Genomic DNA, 27,034 nt, shown 5'->3' on the forward strand with positions numbered 1-27,034 from the left:
GGAATCCTCATTATGCAACTCTACTTCTGATCTGGAATTCCAAATTTTTCAATTTTTTTTTTTGCATGTGTTAATAACAGAGGATATTTTATATTCTTGAAATAAATGTTGAAGTACATAATTGAAACATTGAATCCTATGGTTTTTTCCTCTTGTGTTTATTTTCAAAATTTCAGAGTTCTGTGTAGTTTTGCAGTATTTAGTCATACCAGTTTAATGTATTTTACAAATATTTCTTCTTCTCCTCCTCCTCTTCCTCCTCCTCCTCCTCCTCCTTCCTTCTTTCCTTCCTTCCTTCTTTCTTCTTCTTCAAGCCGTAATTACTTCTCTTGAATATTTTCTTGACTTGGCGTACCGGATACAATGCCTAAGTGTTTGTATTACCTTCTGCCTTTCAAGGAGTGTTTCTTAAAGGGTAGTTGATGGAACATGTTTAAATGTCACCAAAGATACCTGATATAAATTCACATTACTGAATTAGAATGCTTTGGTGTTTGTGGGTTAGGAATCTGCAGCTTTAGAAGGCTCCTTTAGAGGATTTTTATACACACTAGCATTTGAGAATCTTGGAATAATCTTCTTTTTACCGCTGACAGATATTAATGTCAGTACATGCTGGTGAGGTTAATACCTGTGGTTATGTTGCACTAACAGAGATAGATGTTGAAGCCATCAGAGTGTTTGCTGAGCTGCAGCAGAGAAATGTAGGATGAATCTGTAGTCTCTACTCTTCAGCATTGTCCTGCTGGAACCTATACCCCATAAGTCTCTTTGATCAAATCTTATAGCTGACAATCTCACTGTCTATTCCATATCCTTTTAGTTCTATGCCATTATCTCTTTTCCTGGAAGAACTTCTGTTTAAATTTAATCTCTATTGGGAAATATAATGTATTAGTTAGGGTCTAATCAAGAGATAAAAACTACACAGTATTTTGATGAGAGAAAGTTTAATATGAAGAATTATAAAGGCAATATTTATAAAATGGTAAAGGCAATTCTAAAGAATATAGGAATACAAAATATAGGGAGCAGCCTCTGCCTCTTGGGTGAAAGCATATCACTCAAGGAAAGAACAAATCTGAATACTCCCAACCCTCCTGTTCTCCCAACCCAGGGCTAACTAAACATCCAGACTTTCTGAAGAAGGAACATCTGTCATCACTGGATGGCAGAGAAGTTTGCTGGGGTGCCACATTGGTGGAACTTGAACTCTGGGACGCTACCCATAATGACCGGGAAGCCACCCTCTGTTGAACTAGGCATCTTCCAGGGAGGTGATGGACCTTTTGCTGGGAAGCTATCCACAGGGTGGTATGTTGGAATGCTTCCCAAAGGGAGGTCCGCACTGATGGATTTTGCTGAGAAGTTTTGGGGTAAGCTGTCCATGGGAGTGTGCCTTGCCAGGAACTTTGCATGGAAGCCATCCATGGGAGTGGTGCTGTTGAAACTTGCTGGGGGGGAGCATGACTGATTATACTGTGCACTGCCCTGGTAGTAAGAAGAAAGAGATGACAGAACTAGGAAGAAAAGTTTCTTCCTCCTCTGGTGCCTCTCCAGGACCCTCTACCGACAAAGCTTAACATCATTCCACTGGTCAAGGAAGAAATATTCCACTATCACAAGCAAGACTATGAAAAATGGATTTTTGAAATAAGAGGCAATAAATTAATAACTGGACCTGATTGGTACATTACTTTTTAGACTCAATTTATGATTGGTGGCCTCTTCTTTGGGATCTTGCCTTTGTCCATTGAGTTTACATAGGTATCCTGCTTCCGCTTCTACCTGTCTGCATCCTTTCCACATCTTCCCTATACCTAATCTCAGACTTCCAGTACATTGCCCCAAGCATTACTTTCTGGTTTTATATCCTAATCCAATTCCAGGAGTCATCACTAAAATGAAGACTCTGTTCTAAATTCCCAATGCTAGAATTTCTCTTTCTTGGTCCTAGGACTATGTCTTGACTTCCTTTTTTCTTCTTCTAGCTTTCTCTCCCATCATGAGGATTGGAGGTACCTACGTGGGAAGATCTCTGCCATTCTCCTGTCAAAACTTCCTTATGCCAATTGCTATTCTTGTTTATGTCTCTACATATCGGCGGTTTCTAGGTGTCTTTCACTGTGGTTTTTGGACACTGATTCTTGCTGAACTTTTTTTCAGTAGACCTATTACTTAGAATGCTAATTATGGTGTGTTATTGTATTCTGTGAATCTTACTGATTTTCCTGACTGCACACTACTTTTTAGCTTGTTCTACTCCAAAGGTCTTGAGACACCAAATGGGTCTCAGTCTTCCCCATGCAGACTGAGGAATGCCAGATCCATAGTCCTTTATATATTAACATCTAGGAATTAATGATAGAGGGTATTAGCCTTTGAGAGCAAATTACTGTCTTTTAATAATTTATCACCGTAAGGGTATTCTAATGAAGAATTTAGAGGAAGCAATTATTTTAGAATTACTCTTGTAAATATTTGGAGTTGCATTTGTTGTTATTAAACTTGTTTAAAATTCCTTTCTACTAAAATAATAAACAGAAGATTAGATTTCAGTTTTGAGATGTGAAAGTCATCATGGGGCTATAATTCTATTAATAGATAATTGCTCATGTAAATACATTTGTAAAATATTGTATCAGTATTTGTAGCTACAGATAAGAATAATATTATATACATTACTTAGATATGATGGACATAATGAAATTTTGGGGGGATATGGAAGTAAGATGGGATTTCCTAAGTAACTGGTTAATTTTATTATTTTAGATAAGTAAAGATCAAACTCTTTCAGAAGCAGAGCTTCCAGTACCTGATAAAACAGTCACTTTAAGCACTTCACAAATAGTAAGATGTGTCCAAAAACTTGAAGAACTGAGAAATCGCTTTAAACAGAAGTCTGCATACTCCTTGAAAGGTGTATTGTCTATACCCTTGTAAGTGAAATAAAAGAACTAATTAAATTAAAAACAATAAGAGAGGGTATATAATTAGCATTGAATATTGACAATGGGTCAGCTTCTAAATCAAATGAGAAGGTCTATTAACCTTTCTCTTGTTTGAAATTTTTAATAGTCTGCGATGGCCCTGTCCAATGAAGTAGTCACTAGCTACATGTGACTATTAAAATTCAGTTCAACTAAAACTTACTTTTTTTGGGTCACATTAGCCATATTTCAAGTGCTTAGTAGCCACCCGTGGCTATTATTAGAAAGTTCTATTACACATTGCTGGCTTTGAAATATCTGGGCTATAAACTCTTCTTTCAGTTTGATCAGGTAGCTTCCAGTAATAAATAGGAAACTATTTAAGGTCTAATTAAATATTTCATTGTTCATCAACATCTTCATTAAAAATTGTATAGTCAACTTATCTAAGTAAAAATTTTAAACAATCATGTTTTTGCATTAAACATACACAAAACTTTTATTTTTTAGAGTTAAAATAGAGAATACCCATAATTGGTAGGGACTACTATTTATCATGCAGTTACATAATTGATATCGCCATCTGTCAGTGACCAGACTTAAAGGAATGAAGAGTGGTACTTGAGTTGGCTCCTGTGGGGGTTGCTTAACTAGATCCTTGGTTCAGAGGTTCAGGTGTATTCATTTGAGCTGTTTATTATGAGGCATCAAATTAGTTTCAGATCATATGTTAATACTTGGCATTTAAGTGTCTGAAGTGTGTTAGGTATTTTTTAGCAACTTTACAAGTATAATCTCCTTTGATCCTCATAATTTCTTTCTGAGAAAGGTACTATTATACCCCGATTTTAATAGATTAAGAAACAGAAGCTCAGAGAGGAGGAGTGACTTACCTGAGGGCTTATAATTAATTGGTGGATAAAGCAGGTTTTGGGCCAGGTAGTCTAACTCAAGACCTTGTGCCCTTAATCATCACATCATTGATAGCAATACATTGGCAAAAAGAAATCTTACCTTTCTACCCAATTTATTTTTGCTATTTTTGTTGTTAATATTGCTGGTAAATCTAATTATATTCATGGAATACATGTAATTAGTAGAATTACATAGTTTGGCTTTTATATTTACTCTTTACTATCAGGATGTTTCAGTCAATGACAGACTGAATATATATGATGGTGGTTGCATAAGATTATGATATTGTATTTTTACTATACCTTTTCCATGTTTAGATATATTTATATATGTGAATACTTAGCATTGTGTTACAATTGCCTACAGTATTCAGTACAACAACATGCTATACAGGTTTGTGGCCTAGGGAGTAGGCGATGCCATATAGCCTACGTATGTACTGTCTAGGTTTGTGTAAGTACACTCTGAGAAATTCACACAGTGACAAAATTGCTAATGAAACATTTCTCAGAATGTATCCCTGTTGTTAAGTGACATATGATTGTACTTAATTTACCTTAGTGTCTGTACGTAAAGGTTAAATAATGTTAATTTTTATTTTACAAACTTCATATGTCTAATTTGTACATTCTAGTTCTTATTTAAGTATAATTTAAATACTTATTTTTTGATATATTAAAACATGTTTTACCTATTGAAACTTTAACAGGGATAAAGAAAATCCACCAAAAGCAGTGAAAAGTTATGAAACTGTAGAGCAGAAAATTGAAGGTGATAATATTATATACATGTTTGGCCTTTATAGGTTTTCCTAAGTGTATTATCATTTTGAGATTTATGCTGTGAAAATTTATAGTTATAAAATTATACAGTGGTAAATTTAAATAATATTCAATAATGAGTTTGATAGTTCAGTAAAAGTTTTTATGTTGCAGATTTTGGGAATGTACAAAATGAATACAAATTGGTTTTTACCCCCATGAAATTAACAGTTTAGTGAGGACACAAGCACATTATATACCATTTCAGTATAGTGTAATGCATGATAAAGGTGTGTGTGACTTGCAGCAGGTCCAGAAAAAGGAGCAATTTGTTCAACCTGAGGAAATTAGGAAGATTTTATTCAACCTTAAAGGACAGATAGGATTTAGTCAAGTGAAGAAGAAAGATATTTAGCATTTTAAGAATATGATAATAACATGAACAAACAGCATGAATAGGAAATTACAACTGGATTCATATTAGAGTGTGAAGTAATAGATAGGGATAAGGTAGGAGAGAGCCTAGTCATAGATTGGATGCTGTGTTAAGGGGTTTGAAGTTTTTCATATATAATTGGGATCATTGAAGATTTTTCATTGATAAGTGACATTTTTTGTTAGATTTAATTTTAGAGATATTAGTCTTGTCACATTGTAGAAGCTAGATTTAGGGACTGAGAGTAGGAAAGGGAAGTTATTACTTTGTCTTAGAGTTGTGAAAAGTACCTATGTTAGAGCACTAGTAAAAGAGAAGAAAAGGGACAGTTTTGAGAAATATTTACTTGATAGAATTGGCAAAATTTGGTGATTGGATATGAAAGGAAGGGAGATTAGATGATGTTGGTACCATCAACTAACATAAGAGAATGTAAGAGGAAAAACAAGTTTTGATGAGAAAATGATGAGTTCGTAATCAGTTGTTTCATTTGTTGCCTGATTGGGAGAATCCACAGTGTTGGCAGCTATTATTTTTTCATAGAGTTTTCTTTCCCTTGAATGAGTTATTAAAATAAAAAATATAAAATTTAAATTTGATTAGTATGTATAATTGCTATTTGAAATTTATGATGACAAATTATTTTAATTATTCCAGAATTCTTAAAAACCCACTCAACTAAGGAATCTATAGATGCTTCTGCATCTGAACCACGTAAGTTTCCACTCATTTAAGCATCATTGTGTTAATGACCTCTGTTGAGTAAATTAATTTTTATAATTTAAAATAATAATTATTAGGGTAACAATACAGATTCCCTGTAGTTTAGAGCCATGTAATTGAGCAAATATTAAAATTCCTAGTTAAGGTTGCATGTTACCAAAACTAGACTCATTTTTAATGGTGCCATGCTAGTAGTTGGAATGGAAAATTTTTGTTTGTTGGAAGCTTTAAAAAGAGTTTTATTCACATAAATGGGAAGGAGAATATGCTCCACAAAATTCTACAGCCAGAATTTCAAAACATCATTGTTGCCTAATGATGGTTTCAGCTTTGCCCTCGGTGAATATACAGTTGGAGTCTTGAAACTGAAGGATATCTTTGTTATGTTTTGCCTGGATCAAAGCACACATAAAGCCCGATCAAATGGAAAGAAAGAGAAAGATACAGGCGAGTGCCTCAGCATGACAATGAGTGGCCCTCAGGTTTTGCTAATGCCCTAACCAGTTAGAATGTTCTTTTTAAAAAAACTTTATGTCCCTTGTCCAATCTCTTCCCTTCTACCCTCCTTCCCCCTCCCCAATTACCCTAGATTTCTTCTCTCCTTCTGAAAGAATAATGGTTACTCTGTTGATTTGTTGCCTAGATGCTGAGAGGTGTGATCAGGTCTCCAGTATTATCATAGAGCAGATGCTTCTTTTGTCACTATGAAATGGGCTTTGTGGAGAGAGACATCCTCTTCTTTTCTTTATCTCTACTGATGACTCTCCTTGTGTCAATGCACTCGAGGGGCTGGTGGACCATCTGCATGGTGGTTGTGGCGTCTAGCCACTTTCATGGTGTCTGGTCCCCGGCTCCATATCTCGGGTCCCTGGGCAGGGCCCAAGGTGCTGGTGCAGTGTGCCTGATTGTTGGAGGGAGGTCTGGTCCCCTTCTCCATGCCTCAGGTCCCCAGGCAGGCCCCGAGGGGAATGGAAAATTTTTAATTGTGATTAGAACATGCTACTAAAATGTTGGCAGGCCTTGAGGTGGAGTAGTGCTAAATTTAAGAGATGGTTTGTAGATTTTTGTCTCAGATATAGTAGTGGTTTGATTGCAGCTGAGTATTTGTCCATGAGTATGAAGAGCTGCTAGAAATTGTATGTCAAATTTCTACTTGTTAACAGAAAAAAGAAATTACCTTGCTTATGTCTTAATACTGGAGAGAATTTTGAAACAATTTTGTAATGTACACTATGAAATACAGTTTAGAAGTAGAAAATAAGACTCAGTTGGAATAAGTTTGGGAATTCTGTCCTCTTTCAACTTCAGCTTTAAACCCTAATGTTGCCATGTTTAAACCAAGGACAGCTGCACGTTCTATATTACTCCCAAATTCTGTATAGACTTCTGATCCAAGAGAGCCGTGATTAACTAGGTAGGATAGAAAGGTATCTAGAGCTTTGGAGTGGGTAGGGAAAGTCTGTATTTTGAAGGGAACCCTCTGCATATTTATGGAGCTCTCAAGTGCTCTCTGTCTCTCTGTCTCTCTGTCTCTCTCTCTCTCTCTCTCTCTCAATCTGTGTATTTGCCTTCTCTCTAATATTGTGCCTTGTGAATTCTAGCTGCTTTGGCTTTCTCAAGCACTGAACTTTGTCTCCTGAACTCAAGGAGACCAGTAGGCCCTGTTTTGGGTTCCCCTTACTTTATAATGGTGGTGCCAAAATTCCAGACAGTAGGCTGAGGTCATTGTAGGGACCTTTTCTTTTATTTTCCTTTTGTATGACACTAACTGTTTTTCCAGTTTCTGAATACCACTGTTTCATATATTTTTGTCCAGTATTTAAGTGGTTTAAGGTGGAAGGGTAATTCTGGCCCTTGATGCTCCAACATGGATTAAAGCAAATATCCCTGTGCTCAGTTATAGGCCAATGAAACACATCCAATCACAAAACCAAAATTCAAAAGGATTAAATATAGCATAAATTTTACTCATGATTTTTAAAGGAAGCAGAGGTTAGGATTATATTGTACAATATGGAGAAAACCTTTTTGCAAATTCCTAAATATTTTTTTCCATTGCAGTTGCTTCAGTCCCTGGGCTCTGTTAGTATAGATCTACTCTTCCTCAGTATTGCTTGGTTTCACTTGTTTATTCTCTTTTTCTCTTGAAAGTACTTCCTCATTTTCTGTGGCCAAACTTAACTCTCTTCTTCCCTTCCTATTCTCTAAATTCTATAAGATTCTATAGCCTGGCCAGCAAGACAAAACCTTTGTATTGCACTGTTTTTTCTTTCTTTCTCAAAATAGACCACAATTTCAACTTGATGTTGCTTCAGTTAATAAATAGACTATTTTTTTTAGAAGAGTATTATGTTTATACAAAAATTGAGCAAAAAGTACAGAGAGTTCACACTAATCCTGTCTCGCCCCCACAAACGTTCCCATCTTGCTGATGTCACCTTCTGAATTTATTTGAAAATGGTGGCAATATGTTCTTTTCTGATTAAGAGAATGCAAATAATATGGGGACATGCACATAATGGGTGTTTAATAAAATGGTAGCTATTCTCATCATAAGCATTTTGGTTTCTATAACTCATGTGGCCCTGATATGTCCTGTTTATGTTTGTTTGGTTTTTACATCTATAGCAGTTAGTTATATTAGCATGGAACTATAATTTCAGTCTTTTGTGATATCTATAAAATTTATTATTTTTAGCAATAGAAACTGCTTATTCTATGACTGCTCGATTGAATGCCATGTTGAAAATATTTGAGAAACAGTCAAATATGTTAGAGAGGTAAGATTTTAATAAAATAACTCTATATTCTTTTTTCCTTTTTTGCATTTTCTTTTTATAAAAAAATTGACAGCTAACATTAAATGTTTTTATTGTGTATAACATAAAATTAATACATATTTATTGTAGAAATATTGGAAAAATAAAGAAGAAAATAACACATCTGCCAAAAAACTTTGAGTTCTTACATCAACTTTTATGATTATACATATGTATGATTTCTAAATTTAAAATTAAAAAACACACAGAATGTAAAATGGAATGTAAGTATCCACTATGGAAAAACAGTATGTTGGTTTCTGAAAAATTTAAAAATAGAATTACCATATGATTCAGCAATTATATTTCTGTGTATATACCCTCAAAAATTGAAAGCAGAATCTTGAAGAGATATTTGTACACTCATATTCATTGTGGCATTATTCACAGCAGCTAAAAGATGGAAGCAACGCAGGTGTCCAGTAGTGGATGAATGAATAAACAAAATGTGGTACATATATACAAAAGAGTATTATTCAGTCTTAAAAAGAAAGGAAATTCGGACATGCTACAACGTGGATGAACCTTGAGGACATTATGCTAAGTAAAATAAGCCAGTCATAAAAAGACAAATACTGTATGATTTCTTTTACATGAGATACCTAGAATAGTCAAATTCACAGAGATATAAAGTAGAATGATGATTGCCAGAGGTTGGGGGCAGGGAGAAATGGTGAATTATTGTTTAATGCTTTTGGAACTTTAGTTTTACATGATGAAAAGGGTTCTGGAGATTGGTTGTAAAATAATGTGAATGCAATTAACACTATTGAATAATATACTTTAAATGGTCAAGATGGATTTTATGTTATGTGTATTTTACCATAGCTTAAAAAAATAAAAAATTACAATGGTACAAAATGTTTGTGTATAACCTTTTAAATTGCAAACTCATAGAATTCTTTTTTTTAAGTTAATGATTTATTTTGTGCTTTTTAATTGACAAATAAAAATTGTATGTATTTATGGTATATACACTATGGTGTTTTGATAAATGTATACATTGTGGAATGGCTAAATCAAACTATGTAATATATCCATCATCTATCATCCTCACATACTTATCATTTTTTTTTTTTTGGTGGTAAAAATATTTATTATTTACTCTCTTGGCAATTTGCAGGTCTACAATACATTATGATTGAAGTATAGTCACCATGTTTTATAATAGATCTTTAAAACTTATTTCTCCTGTCTAACTGAAACTTTGTACTCTTTTAACAACATTTCCCCACTCTCACCCTACCCCCTGCCCCTAGCAATCACCATTCTACTTTGTTTCTATACGTTTGACTTTTTTAGATTCCACATATTAGTGAGATCATGCAATAGTTGTCTTTCTGTTTTGACATATTTCATTTAGCATAATGTCATTCAGGTTCATCCATGTTGTTACAAATGACAGGATTTACTTCTTTTTAATGGCTGAATAATAGTTAATTGTGTGTGTGTGTATATATATCTCACATTTTCTTTATCTGTTCATTCATCGATGGATACTTAGGTTGATCTCATATCTTGGTTATTGTGAATCATACTACAGTGAACATGGGAGTGCAGATATCTCTTTGACATATTAATTTCCTTTTCTTTGGATATATACTCAGGTGGAATTGCTTGATCATACAGTAGTTCTATTTTTTATTTTTTTTGTCAGTGGCTGGTCGGCACAGGGAACTCACCACTTGATTGTGATGTTATCAGCACCATGCTCTTCCAAGTGAGCTAACCAGCCAGTCCCTATTTTTATTTTTTGAGGAACCTCCATGCTGTACTAATTTACAATTTCACCAGCAGTGTACAAGAGTTCCATTTTCTCCACATCCTTGCCAACACTTATTATCTTTTGTATATTTGATAATAGCTAGTTTAGTGTAAACATAACTTTTACTTGCACCCAGAAACCAAAAATTTGTGTAACTTGCTTTATTGCGGTGGTCTGGAACTGAACCTGCAATATCTATGAGGTATGCCTGTAGTGTATGAACTCACTTATATATGGAATGTAAAATAATAAAACTTACAGAAGCAAATAGAATGGTTGTGGAAAAGGTCTAGGGGGATGGGGAAATGAGGAGGTATAGGTTAAAGTGTACGAAATTTCAGTTATACAAGATAAGTTCTGAAGATCTAGTGTACAGCATAGTGCCTATAGCAAACAATACTGCATTGTATACTTAAGATTTTTGAAGAGACTAGATCTTATGATAATTGTTCCTGCAAGAACAGCAGCAGCAGCAGCAGCAGCAATCACAACAAACAATCATAATAATAAAGGGCCCAGAAGGAAACTTTCAGAGGTGATGGATATGTTCACGGCCATGATAGTGGTGATGGTTTTATGGGTATACATGTACCCTCAAACTCATTGAGATGTATACAATATGTATATATAGCTTTTTATATGTTAATCATACATCAATAAAGTAGTTTGAAAATATAGGATACATATAGAAAATTGGTTTGTATTTAGTTATAATGCATGAATTATATACTAGTAGGATAGGGCAATCATGCTGGTCTTTGGGGAAGATGGTAGACATACTCTTCAGGGTCTTGTCAGTCAATTGTCTAGTTGTTGATGTGTGGCTAGTGGGAAATGGACAAGTAAACATAGACCCACAGGTCCTTGAAAAGTTCTTTTCTCAATTATGGGACAAATTGAGAACTAATTAGAGATTGGCTTGTAGGATGGTTTGTGAAGGTGTAATTTCTTTTTGGTGAACAGAATGCTAACAGCTAGGGTGCAGTCTTGGGAGTGAAGTTGTCACCTTTGGCAAGAACATTGTCCATCACCAGAATCATGTGGTCCTGACAGGAAAGCAGGCCTATTAAGAATTTCAACATGATTTTTTTTTTCCTAGGGAGGGATAGAGGTCAGTAGTGAGGATAGTAGACTGTCCTGCCTTTCAAACTGTCTAACCCAGGTGCATGTATCACAAGTAGTTATGTTACATCAGAATTAGAGTCATCGTAATTCTAGAATAGCAAATTCACAGTCTTGACTTAAGTGGTCAGTTAGGGTACTGGCAAGGCAAAGGCATCCATTTAGTTACAAAATAATGACAGTTTCCAAATTCACACCATTCATACAACTAAGTTTGCTGTTGCTTGCAGACCCAAATGTGAGAAAATAAAACCAGAAATATGGAGAAGACATTTAACTCTATAAAAATTAAAAACATCTTGTTCAAAATTGAAGCAAAGTTAAAAGATAAGCAAAGGACTGAAAGAAAATATTTGTCTGTATACAATAGAAACAAGTACTATAAGTTGTAATAATAAGAATATATAACTCCATAAAAAAGGCAAAAACATAAGAAAAACAGGCAAAGTATATAAACAGATAAATCAAGATAGAGACAAAAAATGACCAATAAACATTTTAATGCTCAGTCTTGCAATCAGGAAAGTGTGAAGCAAAACAATGAGAATTTTTTTTGCCTCCCCAGTGGCACAAAAATTAAAAGTTTTCTAATATCAATTATTGACAGGGAAGTAGTGGGATAAATACTTCTACAGTGCTAGTAAATAGAAATTGCCCACTTTCCAAGACAATTTAGGAGTTTATTTAATAATAGCCACAAAAATGTATACCATATTGCATAGTAAATCTCTTTTTATCCATGCTAGAGAATGGAATATACATATGTTTAGGAAGGCATATAAAAGGAAATTTACAGTATTGCATCATTTTGATAAGAGCTAAACTAGAAAGGATCTCAGTTTTTGTTAGTAGGAGTATAGCTAATAATCTATGGTAAAGGATTATACAGGAATGTTATGAACAACTGTATGACAACAAATTAGATAACTTAGATGATATGTATTTCTAGAAAGATACAAACTAAACTGATTCAAGAAGAACTAGAAAATCTGACTGAAAATGTAAGAAGTAAAAAGATTTAATTTGTAATTAACATATTTTCCAAGATATACTTAGGCCAGATGGTTTGCTTGTGAATTCTATCAAATATATAATGAAGAATTAATACTAGCTCTTCACAAACTTTTCCAAAGAATAAAAGAATATTTCGCACTTCTCAATTCACTCTAATACTCTGATACCAAAATCAGACAATATTGCAAGAAAATAAATCTACAGAACAATATTTGTTATGAATATGACCACAAAAATCCTCAACAAAATGCTAACAAATTGAATCCAGCAACATGTAAAAAAGATTATACACCATGAACACATGAGATTTATTTCAGGAATGATGGTTGGCTTAAAATGTAAGTATCAATTAATGTAACACATAATATTGATTGACTAAAAGAGATAAAAAACCCACATGATCAGCTCCCTGGACTTAGTAAAAGCATTTGACAAACTCCAATATATTTTTAGGATAAAAATATGCCATTAACTAGGAATAAAAGGAAACTTCCTTAATTTGGTAAATGCTGTCTACAAAAACTTACAGCTAACATTTAACTTAATGGTGAAAGACTGAGTAATTTCTCCGTAAGGTCAGGATCAAGACACCATGTTCATACCACTTCTATTCATCATTCTAGGAGGTTCTAGCCAGGGCAATTACAGAAGAAAAGGAAATATAAGTGTCTGGATTGGAAAGGAAGAAGTAAAACTACCTTTATTTGCAGATGACATGATCTTGGATATGGAAAATCCTAAGAGATCCACTAAAAACTGTTAGAAGTAATAGATGAATTTATCAAGGCTGTGATATACAGGATTAATGAAAATCAATTGCCTTTCTATACACTAGCTATTATAGGTTGAATTGTGTCCCCGCAAAAGATATGTTTAAGTTCTAACCCCCTACTACCTCAGAGTGACCTTACTTGGAAATTGGGTCATTGCGGATGTAATTAGTTAAGACAAGATCATCTTGGAGTAAGATGGACCATTAATCCAATATGATTGGTGCTTTTATAAAAATTTAGGAGACAGATATGCACAGAGGAAAGACTGACATATAAAGGTGGAGGCAGAGATTGGAGTTATGCTGCCACGACCAGAAGAATGCCAGGGACTGCTAGAAGCTGGAAGAGTCAGGGAAGTTTCCTTCCCTAGATATTTCAGAGGGAGCATAGTTCTGCCAACTTCATTTTGGATTTCAAGTCTCCAGGCTGTGGAAGAATACATTTCTGTTACTTTATGTTACCCAGGAACTTTATGTTAGCCCTAGGAAATTAATACACTAGCAATGAACATTTCAAAGGTGGAACAAAGACATTTACAAAAGCACCAAGAGAATTTGAATGAATTTAACAAAAGAAGTGCAAGACTTATGCGCTGAAACTACAAAACATCACTGAAAGAACTTAAGGAAGACCTAAATAAATGGATAGATATCTCTTCTTTATAGATATTAGATTTAATAATCTTAAAATGGAAATACATCCTAAATTGACCTGCAGATTCAATGCAATTTTTATCAAAATCCCAGCTGCTGTTTTGCATGACTCGACAAGCTGATTCTAAAATTCATGTGGAAATGCAAGGAACCCATAATAGCTCCCAAAATCTTAACAAGACAAAGTTAGAAGATTTAACTGATTATAAAACTTAGTACAAGGCCATCAAGGCAATACAGAGGAATCAAAACAATGTTGTACTGGCATAAGAATAGACATATAGGTCAATGGATAGAGCTGAATGTCCAGAAATAAGCCCTTACATTTATGAAATAAACCCTCACATTACATTTATGGCCAATTGATTTTCAAGACAGGATAATTCAATGGAGGAAAGAATAGTCTTTTAAATAAATGGTACTTAAACAACTGATTATCCACGTGCAAAAGAACTAAGTTGGATCTTTCTTTATGTCATGCACTAAAATTACCTTAATGTTATCAAAGATCTAAATTTCAGAGCTATAACTATAGACCTCTTAGAAGAAACATACTTAGGAGTAAATCTTTGTGATCTTAGATTAGGCAATGGTTTCTTAGATATGACACCAAAAGCATAATCAACAACAGAAAATAAATTCAACCTTATCAAAATTAAAAACTTTTGTGCTGCGTATAATACCATCAAGAACATAAAAAAGACAACTTATAGAATGTGAAAAACATTCACAAATCATATATCTGATAAGGAACTTGTATCCAGAATATTTATATAAAAACTCTTTCACCTTAATCATCAAAAGATAAATAATCCAATTTAAAAATGAGCAAGGGATCTGAACAGTTGTTTTCCCAAAGAAGATATACAAATGGCCAATAAGCACATGAAAAGATACTTAACATTATTAGTCATTAGAGAACTGCAAATCAAAACTATAATGAGATACGACTTCATACCCTCTAGAATGGCTATAATAAAAAAGGCAGACAACAATTGTTGGCAAGGCTGTACAGAAATTGGGACCCCTAGTCACTGCTGGTGGGAATTTAAATTGTTCATATTCTTTGGAAAACTCAGTTTTCAAAATGTTAAATATTGAACTAACGTATGACCTAGAAATTCTGTTCCTAAGTTGCACATGAATGAACTTGCATTATTCATAATAGCCCAAAAGTGGGAACAATTCAAATGTCCATAGACTGATGAATGGATAAAAAAAATGGGGTGTGTTCATATGATGGAATGTTACTTGGCAGTAAAAATGAACAAAGTACTGATGCGTGCTACAATAAGGATGAACCTTGAAAACATTATGCTAAGTGTAAGAAACCAGTCTCAAAAGACCATGTATTGTATGATTTTATTTATATAAAATATCCGGGGCCGAGCCTGTGGCGCACTCGGGAGGGTGCTGCGCTGGGAGCGCGGCGACGCTCCCAGCGGCCGCGGGTTCGGATCCTATATAGGAATGGCCGGTACACTCACTGGCTGAGTGCCGGTCACGAAAAAGAAAAAAAAAAAAAAAAAAAAAAAAAAATATCCGGAATAGGCAAATCTATAGAGACAAAGTAGATGACTGGCTTACAAGGCTGGGCAGTGCAAGGAGGAAAGGTATTGGATTTCTTTTTGCAGGTAACTAAAATGTTCTAAAATTAGACAGTGGTGATGACTGCCTAACTTTGTGAATATATTTAAAAGCCATTGAATATATTAAAAGCCATTGAATTGTATACTTTAAAAAAGTGAATTGTATGCTATATAACACAATTTTTAAAAAGTGAGTTGTGTGCTATATAACAGCTCAATAAAGCTGTTATAAATTCTGATTTAATAAAAAAACAACTCATTTGTCAGGAAAAATCTATGGTTTAACTGTGCTATGGACAGGTATCAGCAAACTGTGGCCCATGAGTTAACTCTGGCCTGCAGCTTCTTTTTGTAAACAAAGTTTTATTGGAACACAGCCACACCCATTCATTTACCTATCATCTATAAGTGCATTTGCAGAGTTGGTTAGTAGAGACAAAAACCTTTAGGCCTGCAGAATCTAAAATATTTACTTTCTGGCTCTTTACAAAAAATGTTTGCCAATTCCTGCTATGGAATTATAAATAGTGTTTAAAAAGAGTGAGAAAGATCTATGTGTACTGACATAAATAGATCTCAGATATTAGGTAAAGGAGAAAAAAGTAAGTTGGCAGAAATACAACCAAGTAACAAAAATTATAAAATTGAATAGGTACATGCAGTATTATATAAACGCATGGAGCAATTTCTAGAAAGTTAAGAGCAATCCATTAATATTTGTATTGGATTTTTGGAGTAGCAGTCAGAATGTACTCTAACTTTTGTTTGTATGTTATTTTAAACTCTTTCCAAAGAAAATGTATAAGTGTGTTACATAAATAAAAAATATAAATGTAAAATTAGAATACATTATAAATATTTTTGGTTTCTTTTGCAGATCTCTAAATGATCAAAGTTTGTTAGAGGCTGTAAGTATAACACACTCAATTTGAAATTGTACTTTGCCCTTGAGTTCTTAATAGACTCTAGAAATTGTCAGGATACATAATCCTAAATAGAGATCCAAGGCTTTCTTAGGTTATTCAAAAGATTTTTGTGCATGTGTGAGTTGGAAAGTTTTGTCTATTCTTTTAATTTTACTAGACTTTATCATCACTCAGAAGCACTTCACTTCTGAAATATTAAACTGTAATATCCTACAATCTTCTGAATAGTTCCAGTTTTGCCACTTTTGGTGGCTTTACCTCTTTCAGCTCCAGTGATAAACTCATTATATAGATTAATGGTGATAGTCTATTATTTTCATGAGTTAATGAAGCTTCCTTACCTTAATAATTAAGTATCCAAATAAGCTTTCTATATTAAGATGTTTGCTCTTCATTATTACTAAAATTATAATATTTGTTTTTAGAAATACAAACAGATGAAAACTGATTTTGATTTGTTATCAGAGGAAAAATTGGTGCTGGAAAATGAACTACAAAAATTGAAGGATACGGAGGTTGGTAAAATTTTAGTGTCTCAAAATGGCCTACAGCACCTAGCAAACCTTGTTATTTTAGGATAGACATCAAAGAGATATTTAAATGTTTTATATGTTTTAAATAGTAATAATTTGTAGCAGCCGTGCTTTAAAAAAATAAGATGTTATATTCTAAATTCCCCTAGTAGCTATTGAAACCAAAAGGATGCTATGAAAAAACAGACATAAAATTTAAACATTCCAGAAAAAATTTTTGGGCTAAATATTTAACTTTATTAAATTGTCAGTAAATTAGGGGTCCTAAATATATTTTAAATGCATTTTATGGTATTATCTGTAATTATCTAATGTGTATGTCTCAGTTCACCATACCAAGTAGAGTGAATAGAAATGCCAAGGATAAAGGAAAATTTATTTACTTTTATATTTTCTCTTTCTCCTTGCCATTTTTATACAACTTATAAATTCAAACTATTTACAACAAAGCCAAATAGATTAGAAGTGAATTATTATTAAGGACTTAAAAAACATAAGATGTATGGCTAAAGGGAAATATATTTTAAAGAAGTTTTTATCTTATTTTTAATTGTCACATATAATTGTACATATTTATGGGATACAGTGTGATGTTTCCATACTGTATGTTGTGTAATGATTAAATCAAGGTATTTAGCATATTCATCACCTCAAACATTTATCAACTCTTTGTGGTGAGAACATTCAAAAACCTCTCTTCTACCCTTATACAATGCAATATTATTAACTATAGTCACCCTACTCTGCAATAGAACAACAACACTTATTCCTCCTATTTAACTATAACTTTGTATCTGTTGACCAATATCTCCCCTTTACCACACTCCCCCCTTCCCTCACCCCCTCACCTCACAGGTAACTGCTATTCTACTCTCTACCTTTTTTTTTGTTGTTGTTGTTAGCTGGTATTTTGTTGTTGTTGTTAGGCATGGGGATGTGAACCTTTGAACTTGGTGTTAAGAGGTTGTGCTCTAACCAACTGAGCTAACTGACCAGCCTACTTTCTACTTCTATGAGATCAGCTTTTTAAAATCCCACATATAAGTGAGATCATGCAGTATTTGTCTTTCTGTGCCTGGCTTATAGGAAAATACTTTTGAATCCAGTAATGTTGGTTACTTAATATTTTCTTCTTACTTGAGAAGAAAGCAGAAATATTACCAGGGGATTTGCTACTTTGTCAGTGGAGCAGTGATTCTAGACAGATGTCAAATATAAGATTAAGGCTGTCATATATGTTCAATTTAGGAATAGTTTCCTTTAGGTATCATTCCAAGTAGGGATAGAAAATTACTACAAAAAAAGCCAAAAATAGTAAATTGTCATATTGAAGAATTGAGTAGTCTGACCAAGTATGAGAATTTTGCAACATTTTAATTATGCACTTTTAAAGCCACGTTGAAAAAACTTTGGACTTTCTTAGATGTCTTGAAGATGTTGCATCCATTTCTGATTTTGCTTTCTTGAATGCTTGCTTTTCTTTCCATTTTCTGTCTCTAATTCTCTTCTAGATAGCAATGGTTTTTGCATGGACTTCTTCAATATATGGTCTAAGATACAACATGGTTTTTCTTTCTTATAGAAACTTTGGTGCTCATTTGATTGTTTATACCTTTTATCCATTTTTGTCTCAGCCCCTGAACATCATCCCTGCTTGACTCCTGACTTAAGCTTTTTAATATTCTAAAATATGTTAAAGTCTAGTGGTCCCATTACTAATAATTTACATATGTGAAATATAATCAGTGAATAACTGACCTTACTTTCTCTCACTGGAAATTACTTGTAGCATTGCTGATCATTGAGTGGAAGGGTGAAAGAAAAATGTGGAAGGAGCATTACCTCATACCAGTGTACCTCAGAAAAGTTCATGGAAAAATAGAATTAAAAGATAATATGTATCTTTTCATGAACTTTTGAAGTATCCTCCTATATAGTAGTAATATTATATCCACAGGAGGGTTGTGACCAAGAGATCTCAGTGGTAGTCAGTTTTCAGAGAAGGAAATTTATTTTTTTACATTTATTTTTTGTTGAAACATATTGATTGTACATATTTATGGGGTACAGAGTTATATTTCAATACATATATATGATATGTGATGATCTAATCAGATTAATTAGCATAATTATCATTATAAAACTTAAATAGTTTCTTTGTGATGTGCACATTTGATCTCCTCTCTTCTAGTCGTTTGATAACATGCAGTAAATCATTGTTAATTATAGATTCCTGGGTTGACTGTACACGAATAGGACTTATTTTTTCTATCTAGCTGTAGCTGTAATTTTGTATCCACTAACCAGTCTTTCACTTGTCCCCTCCCACCTCCCCTTTCCCACCTCTAGTAACCACAGGTTTGTCTCTCCTTTTAAAAGTTCAACTTATTATTACTTGTTTTTTATGTGTGTGTGTGTGTGTGTGTGTGTGTGTGTGTGTGTGTGTGTGTGTTTAGCTCCCACATATGAGTAAGAACATGTGGTATTTCTCTTTCTGTGCCTTGCTTATTTCAATTAACGTAAGTTTCTCCAAGTTCATCCAAGCTGCTGCAAATGGCAGAATTTAGTTCTTTTTAATGGCTGAGTAGTATTCCATTACGTATGTATACCACTTTCCTTTATCTAATCATCCATCGATGGACATTTAGGTTGGTTCCATATCTTGGTTGTTGTGAATAGAGCTGCCATAAATGTGGGAGTGAAGGTATCTCTTTGACATGATGCTTTCTATTCCTTTGGATATATACCCAGTAGTGGGATTCCTGGGTCATATGGTAGTTCTATATGTAGTTGTTTGAGAAACCATATTGTTTTCTATAATGGCTGTGCTAATTTGTGATCCCACCAAAAATGTATAAGGGTTCCCCTTTCTCTGCATCCTCACCAGCATTTGTTGTTTTCTATCTTTTTCAGAATAACTAGTCTAACTGGGGTTAGATGATATCTCAGTGTGGTTTTGATTTGCATTTCCCTGATGATTAGTGATGTTGAGCATTTTTTCATATACCTGATGGCCATTTGTATGTCTTTTTCTGAGAAATTTCTATTCAGCTCTTTTGCCTATTTTTAAATTGGGTTACTAGTGTTCTAACTGTCAAGTTGTTTAAGTTCTTGGTATATTTTGGATATTAGTCCCTTGTCAGATGCATAGTTTGCAAATATATTCTCCTGTAGGTTGTCTTTTTGCTCTGTTAATTGTTTCTTTACTGTGCAAAAGCTTTTTCGTTTGATATAACTCCATTTGTTTATTTTTCTCTTGTTGCCTGTGCTTTTGAGGTCATTTTCATAAAGCCTTTGCCCTGTCCTATATCCTGAAGTGTTTCCCCTATGTTTTCTTTGAGGAGTTTTATAGTTTCTGGTCTTAAATCTTTAATTCATTTTGAGTTGATTTTGGTATATGGTGAGAGGTACAGGTTCAGTTTAATTCTTCTGCATATAGATGACCAATTTTATGAACACCATTTATTGAAGAGGCAGTCTTTTCCCCAGTGTATGTTCTTGGTGCCTTTGTCAAAAATCTGTTGGCTGTAAGTATGTGGATTGATTTCTGGCTTCTCTATTCTGTTCCACTGGTCTGTGTGTCTGTTTTTATGCAAGTTCCATGCTGTCTCGGTTACTATAGTTTGTAGCATAGTTTGAAGTCAGGGATTGTTATGCCTCTGGCTTTATTTATTTGTTCTTTTGTTCATTATTGCTTTGGACATCTGGGTCTTTTGTTATTCCATATGAATATTAGGATTGTTTTTCTATTTCTGTGAGGAAAGTCATTGGTTTTTTGTTGGGGATTGCATTGAACCTGTAGATAGCTTTGGGTGGTATGGACATGTTCACAATGTTAATTCTTCCAACCCAAGAGCATGGAATGTTTTTCTATCTTTCTGTGTCCTCTTTAATTCCTTTTGGCAGTGATTGGTAGTTCTTGTTGTAGAGATCTCTCATCTTCTTGGTTAAATTGATTCCTAGGTATTTCATTTTATTGGAGACTATTTTAAATGGGCTTGCTTACTTGAAATTAAACAACACACTCCTGAACAACCCCTGGGTCCAAGAAGAAATTAAACAGGAAATCAAAAAATTTCTCGACACTAATGACAATAAAAACATCATACCAAACCCTGTGGGAGATAGCAAAAGCAGTACTAAGAGGAAGTTTATTGCAATAAATGTTTACATAAAAAAATAGAAAGTTTTCAAATAAACAACCTAACTCTACACCTCAAAGTACTAAAAAACAAGAACAATCTAACCCCAAAATTAGTCAATGAAATGAAATTAAGATCAGAGCAGAACTAAATGAAACAGAGACTCAAGCAATGATACAAATGATCGATGAAATGAAAAGTTGTTTTTTTGAGATGATAAACAACATAGACAAACCATTATCAAGGCTAACTAAAAAATAAGGAGAAAAGACCCAAATAACAAAAATCAGAAATGGAAGAGGAGACATTGCAACTGATACCACAGAAATACAAAAAATCATTAGAGACTATTAGAAACAACTATATGCCAACAAACTTGAAAACCTGGAGGAAATGAATAAATTTCTTGACATGTACAAAAATTTTCAAGACCAAACCAAGGAAACCTGAACAGACCAATAACAAGGAACAACATTGAAGCAGCAATCAGCACAAAGAAAAGCCTAGGACTGCTGAATTCAGTCAAACCTTTAAAGAGGAATTAATATCAATTCTTTTCAAACTATTTCAAAAAACTCAAACAGAAGCTATTCTCCCAAACTCATTCTATGAGCCATTCTCCCAAACTCATTCACCCTGATACAAAACTTGACAAAGATACAATAAAAAAGAAAACTATGGGCCAATATCTTTGATGAACATAGATGCAAAAATCCTCAACAAAATATTCACAATCAGAATGAAGCAACACATCAAAAAAATTATAAACCATGATCAAGGGGGATTCATCCCAGAGATGCAAAGATGGTTCAATATATACAAGTCAATAAATGTGATACACCACATCAACACAATCAAAGACAAAAACCATATAATTATCTCAATAGATGCTGAAAACATTTGAAAAAATTCAACATCCCTTCATGATAAAGACACTCAGCAAATTAGGTATAGAAAGAAAGGATCTCAACACAATAAAAGTCATATATGACAAACCACTGCCAATATCATCCTGAATGGGGAAAGCTAAAAGCTTTTCCCTAAAGGATAGGAACAAGACAAAGATGCCCACTATCACCATTGGAAGTACTAGCCAGAGCTAGTATTGGAAGTACTAGCCAGAGCAATCAAACAAGAGAAAGAAATAAAGGATATCCAGATTTGTAAAGACAAAGTCCAACTGTCCCTGTTTACAGATGACATGATCCTATATATATATATACACATACAGAAAAACCTAAAGACTCTACCAAAATCTTTTAGAGCTGATAAGTGATTTCAGTAAAGTTGCAGGATATAAAATGAACATGCAAAAATCAGTAGCATTTTTATACTCCAATAACAAACTAGCAGAAAAAGAAATCAAGAAAGCACACCCATTTTTAATTGGGTTATTATTATTTTTTATTACTGAGTTGTTTGTGTTCCTTATATGTTTTGGATATTAGTCCCTTGCCAGATGCATAGTTTGCAAATATGTTCTCTCATTCTGCAGGTTGTATCTTCACTCTGTTCATTGTTTCCTTTGCTGTGCAGAAGATTTTTACTTTGATGAAATCCCATTTTTAAATTTTTTCTTTTGTTGTCTGTGCTTTTGAGGTCTTAGTCATAAAATCTTTGCTTAGTCCTGTGTCATGGAGGTTCTTCCCTGTGTTTTCTTCTAGAAATTTTATAGTCTCAGGTATTACATTTAAGTCTTTAATCCATTTTTAGTTGATTTTTGTATATGGTGAGAGATAGGGGTCTAGTTTCATTCTTCTATACATGGATATTCAGATTTCCCAGCACTATTTATTGAAGAGGCGGTCTTTTCCCTGTTGCATATTTTTAATGCCTTTGTCAAAGATCTGTTGGCTGTAAGTATGTGGGTTTATTTCTAGGCTTTCCATTCTGTTCCATTGGTCCAAGCATCTGTTTTTATGCTGATACCATACTTTTGTGGTTACTATAGCTTTGTAATATACTTTGAAGTAGGTAGTGCAATGCCTCCCACTTTACTCTTTTTCCTCAGGATTGCTTTGGCTATTCAAGGTCTTTTGTTGTTCCATATGAATGTTATGATTTTTTTTTCTATCTCTGTGAATAATGTCATGGGTATTTTGATAGGGATTGCATTGAGTCTATAGATTGCTTTAGGTTAGTATGCACATTTTCACATTAATACTATCAATCCATGAGTATTTCCATTTTTATGTGTTCTTCATTTTCTTTCATCAGTGTTTTGTAGTTTTCATTGTAGAGATCTTTTACCACCTTGGTTAATTTATCCTTAGATATTTTATTTTTTGCGTGGCTCTTGTAAATGGGATTGCTTTCTTGATTTCATTTTCTGCTGATTCATTGTTGGTGTATAGAAGTCCTACTGATTTTTGTATATTTATTTTGTATCCTGCAACTTTTCTGAATTTGTTTATCAGCTGTAAGTGTTTTTTGGTGGAATCCTTAGATTTTTCTATATATAAGATTATGTCATTTGCAAACAGTGACAATTTGATCATGTCTTCTACAATTTGGATGCCCTTCATTCCTTTCTCTTGCCTAGTTGCTCTGTCTAGAACTTCCAGTACTGTGTTAAATAGGAGTGCTGAGAGTGGGCATCCTTGTCTTATTCCTGTTCTTAGAAAAAAGCTTTCAACTTTTCCCCATTGTGATGATGTCAGCTGTGGGTTTGTCATATATGGCTTTTTATTATGTTGAGATACTATCCTTCTATACCTATACTGTTGAGAGTTTTTGTTAAGAAGCAATGTTGAATTTTATCAATGGCTGTTTCTGCATCTATTAAGATGATCACATGGTTTTTGTCCTTGGCTTTGTTAATGTAGCATATCACATTTATTGATTTGGGTATGTTGAACCATCCTTCCATTCCTGGGATGAATCCCACTTGATTATTGTGCATAATCTTTTGATGTGCTGTTGGATTCTGTTTACTTTTTTGAGAATTTTTGCATCTAAGCTCATCAGAAATATGGCCTGTCATTTTCTTTTTTTGTTGCATCTATGTGTGGTTTTGGTATCAGGGCAATGCTGGCCTCATAGAATGATTTTGGGAGGGTACCCTCTGCTTCAAATTTTTGGAATAATTTGAGAAGAATTGGGATTGAATCTTCTTTAAATGTTTGTTAGATTTCAGCAGTGCAGCCATCTGTTCCTGGACTTTTCTTTGTCGAGAGACTGCTGATTACTGATTTGATCCGTTGCTCATTATTGGTCTGTTCAGGCTATTTCTTCTTGTTTCAGTCTTGGTAGGTTGTATGTGCCCCAAAATGAATCCATTTCATGTAGATTTTCAATTTTGTTGGCATATAGTTTTTCATAGTAGGCTTCAGTGATTCTTTGTGTCTCTTGGAATCAGTTGTAATGTCTCCTTTTTCATCTCTGATTTTTATTATTTGGGTCTTCTCTCTTCTTTACTTGGTTAGTCTCACTAACGGTTTGTCAATTTTGTTTATCTCCTCAAAAAACTAATTTTGTGTTTCATTGTTCTTTTGTATCTTTTTTTTTTGGTCTCTATTCATTTAGTTCTGCTCTGATATTTATTATTTCTTTTCCTCTACTAATTTTGGGGTTGTACTGTTCCTGCTTTTCTGGTTCCTTGAGGTATAACATTAGGTTATTTATTTGAGATTTTTCAACTTTTTTTAATATAAGCACTTATTACAATGAACTTCACTGTTAGTACTGCTTTTGTAGTATCACATAGGTTTTGGTAGAGATGTAAATTTAACATGGGAATTGGTGAGATAGGATGGTATGGAGAGAATAACGGTTATAGGATATATTAAAGTCAGGATTTCTTTTTTTTTCTACATGTGTTGGATTCAATTGTTTATATTCATGGATCTTATTTCTATACTTGGTTTCTATTACAATTTTAATAAAACATTAACATATTTCATAGTACAGCATAGCCACTCATTTTTTAAAATCTCTGTGTACTTGAAATTCCATTTGTGGTAAATCATATATAAAAGTTAATCTGAGAACACCTGAATGAAAATTTGGCCTTATTTATCTTATAACAGAGTTATCAACTTTTTTCCAAAATAGATTTCTTTCATAACTTAATTATTTTTCTCAATAATTTTATTTGCATAGACAACCAAGCATAGTAATCAAAATCCGCTTTTGATTCCTACTTTTATCTATTAATTAGTATTTTCTTATGAATTGGTTAAGGGTTTTATTTTCTCTTTTGTAAGCAGGCAAAACTGACTTTGGCTCTCTAAAGCAAGACATTTATTGGACACATATTAGGGTAACTCAAAGAACTGGAAGAAAAGCTGAACAACATGTTTGGTGAGAGACAGAATCAGGGCAACTCTGGGAGTCAAAAATAACGGAAGTTTATAGATAGCCACTACTTATGCCCTTTCAGGGACCTTTTAGAGAGGGAGCTTATGGCTGTTTTTCCCAATCTTAATGGATATTAGATCTGGAATTACTCTAGGTCTACCTGCTTCTCTTCCATAATAGTTCTCAGGAGATGGGATTTTACTGGCCTTGCTTGGGGCAAGTGTCACTAGAATAAATTGAGATGAAGGAGGTGCAGAACCCTTCTAAACTGTGATGCTGTCTCTTAACAAAAGGGCAGGAGGATACTAGGTACAAACATCTAGTCTCCACTGTATGGTGCAATGTTTTCTTAATTACCCTCCTACCCATTTACTTATTCCAGGTATCAGCAAATTTTTTTGTAAAGGGCCAGATAAATAGTTTAGGCTTTTCAGGCCATCCAGTCTCTGTTTCATCTACTTAAGTCAACTTCTGTAGTATGAAAACAGCTGTAGATAACACATAAGTGAATGAGGATGGCTCTATTACAGTAAAACTTTATTTACAAGAACAGGGAGTTGGGCAGATTTGGCCCACAGTTTGCCAGCTCCTGATTTATTCCATTTTTGCTATCACCTTGCTTTCTACAATAATTTCCTAAGTAGGATTTCCTAGATGTACAAGTCTTGGTATGCTGTTGCTGGAAAATGTCATGGCTTAAAGAAGATTTATTTCTGTACCTTCTATTCTGTTTCATTGGCTATTATTAGTGCTCCAATGCCTGAACACCTTAATGGCTACAGATTTAGAAAAAGTTCTGATATCTTATAGGGCAAGTTAACCCACATTGTCCTTTAGAAGAATTTATTTATTTTTGGCCTTTGCACTGTCATAAATTTTAGAGTTAGTTGTCAAATTTTACAATTGCACTGAATCTGTAAATTAATTAAATTTGAGAGATTTGACATCTAGCAAATCAAGATGCCTCTTTTTGTTAATGAACATTAAATGTGTCCATTTTGGAAGGGTTTCTTTAATGTCTTGCAATAGAATGTTTATAATTTTCTTCAGAAAGCTCTTTTTAATTTTTGTGTTAGATTAATCATGAGTGCTTCATGTTTTTATGCTATTTTAATTGCTACCTTTTAAAAGATGTTTTCTAACTGTTGCTATAGAAGTGTAATAGATTTTTGTATGTTGACTTTTGCATCTGGAAACCTACCTCCACTTTCATAATGATTAGATTTTTATTTCTTACTTAATCAAAAAGTATCTATGAACAATGACAGTCTAAATTTTCTTGCCTTCCAATTTATCTTCTATTTCTTTTTCTTTGCTGCACTGGCAAGGACCTCCAGAATAAAACTGAATAGGAGTAATGAGAGTGGGCATTTTTCATTTGTTCCTGATTTTAAAGGGAATGTTTTCTTGTTTCCTGTAGTCAATCAGACTCTGTCTCTCTCTCTCTCTGTCTGTCTGTCTGTCTCTCCCCCTCTCTCCCCTTCTCTCCCCTCCTCACCCCCCCGATACTATTTATCATGTTGTGAAATTTTTCTTCTTTTCCTAATTTGTTACATTTTTTTAATGCTTCATAAAATTCTTCTAGCCTGTGCCGACTGCCCAATTCCAAAGCCACTTTCACAGTTTTAATTGTA

General features: G+C 33.7%; 1 protein-coding gene across 1 annotated transcript in view; it reads left to right on the forward strand.

Moving 5' to 3' along the window:
• CCDC7 (coiled-coil domain containing 7) overlaps nt 1–27,034 on the forward strand; it is a 346,712-nt gene that overhangs the window by 43,812 nt on the left and 275,866 nt on the right. The window contains exons 6-11 of the mRNA XM_063101148.1: nt 2,773–2,939; nt 4,555–4,616; nt 5,700–5,756; nt 8,470–8,545; nt 16,378–16,408; nt 16,852–16,941. Coding sequence (XP_062957218.1) covers nt 2,773–2,939; nt 4,555–4,616; nt 5,700–5,756; nt 8,470–8,545; nt 16,378–16,408; nt 16,852–16,941 — 483 coding nt within the window. The remainder of the gene's footprint in view (nt 1–2,772; nt 2,940–4,554; nt 4,617–5,699; nt 5,757–8,469; nt 8,546–16,377; nt 16,409–16,851; nt 16,942–27,034) is intronic.

The sequence above is a fragment of the Cynocephalus volans genome, chromosome 6 (assembly GCF_027409185.1).
Source record: "Cynocephalus volans isolate mCynVol1 chromosome 6, mCynVol1.pri, whole genome shotgun sequence".
In the NCBI taxonomy this organism is placed as follows: Eukaryota; Metazoa; Chordata; class Mammalia; order Dermoptera; family Cynocephalidae; genus Cynocephalus; species Cynocephalus volans.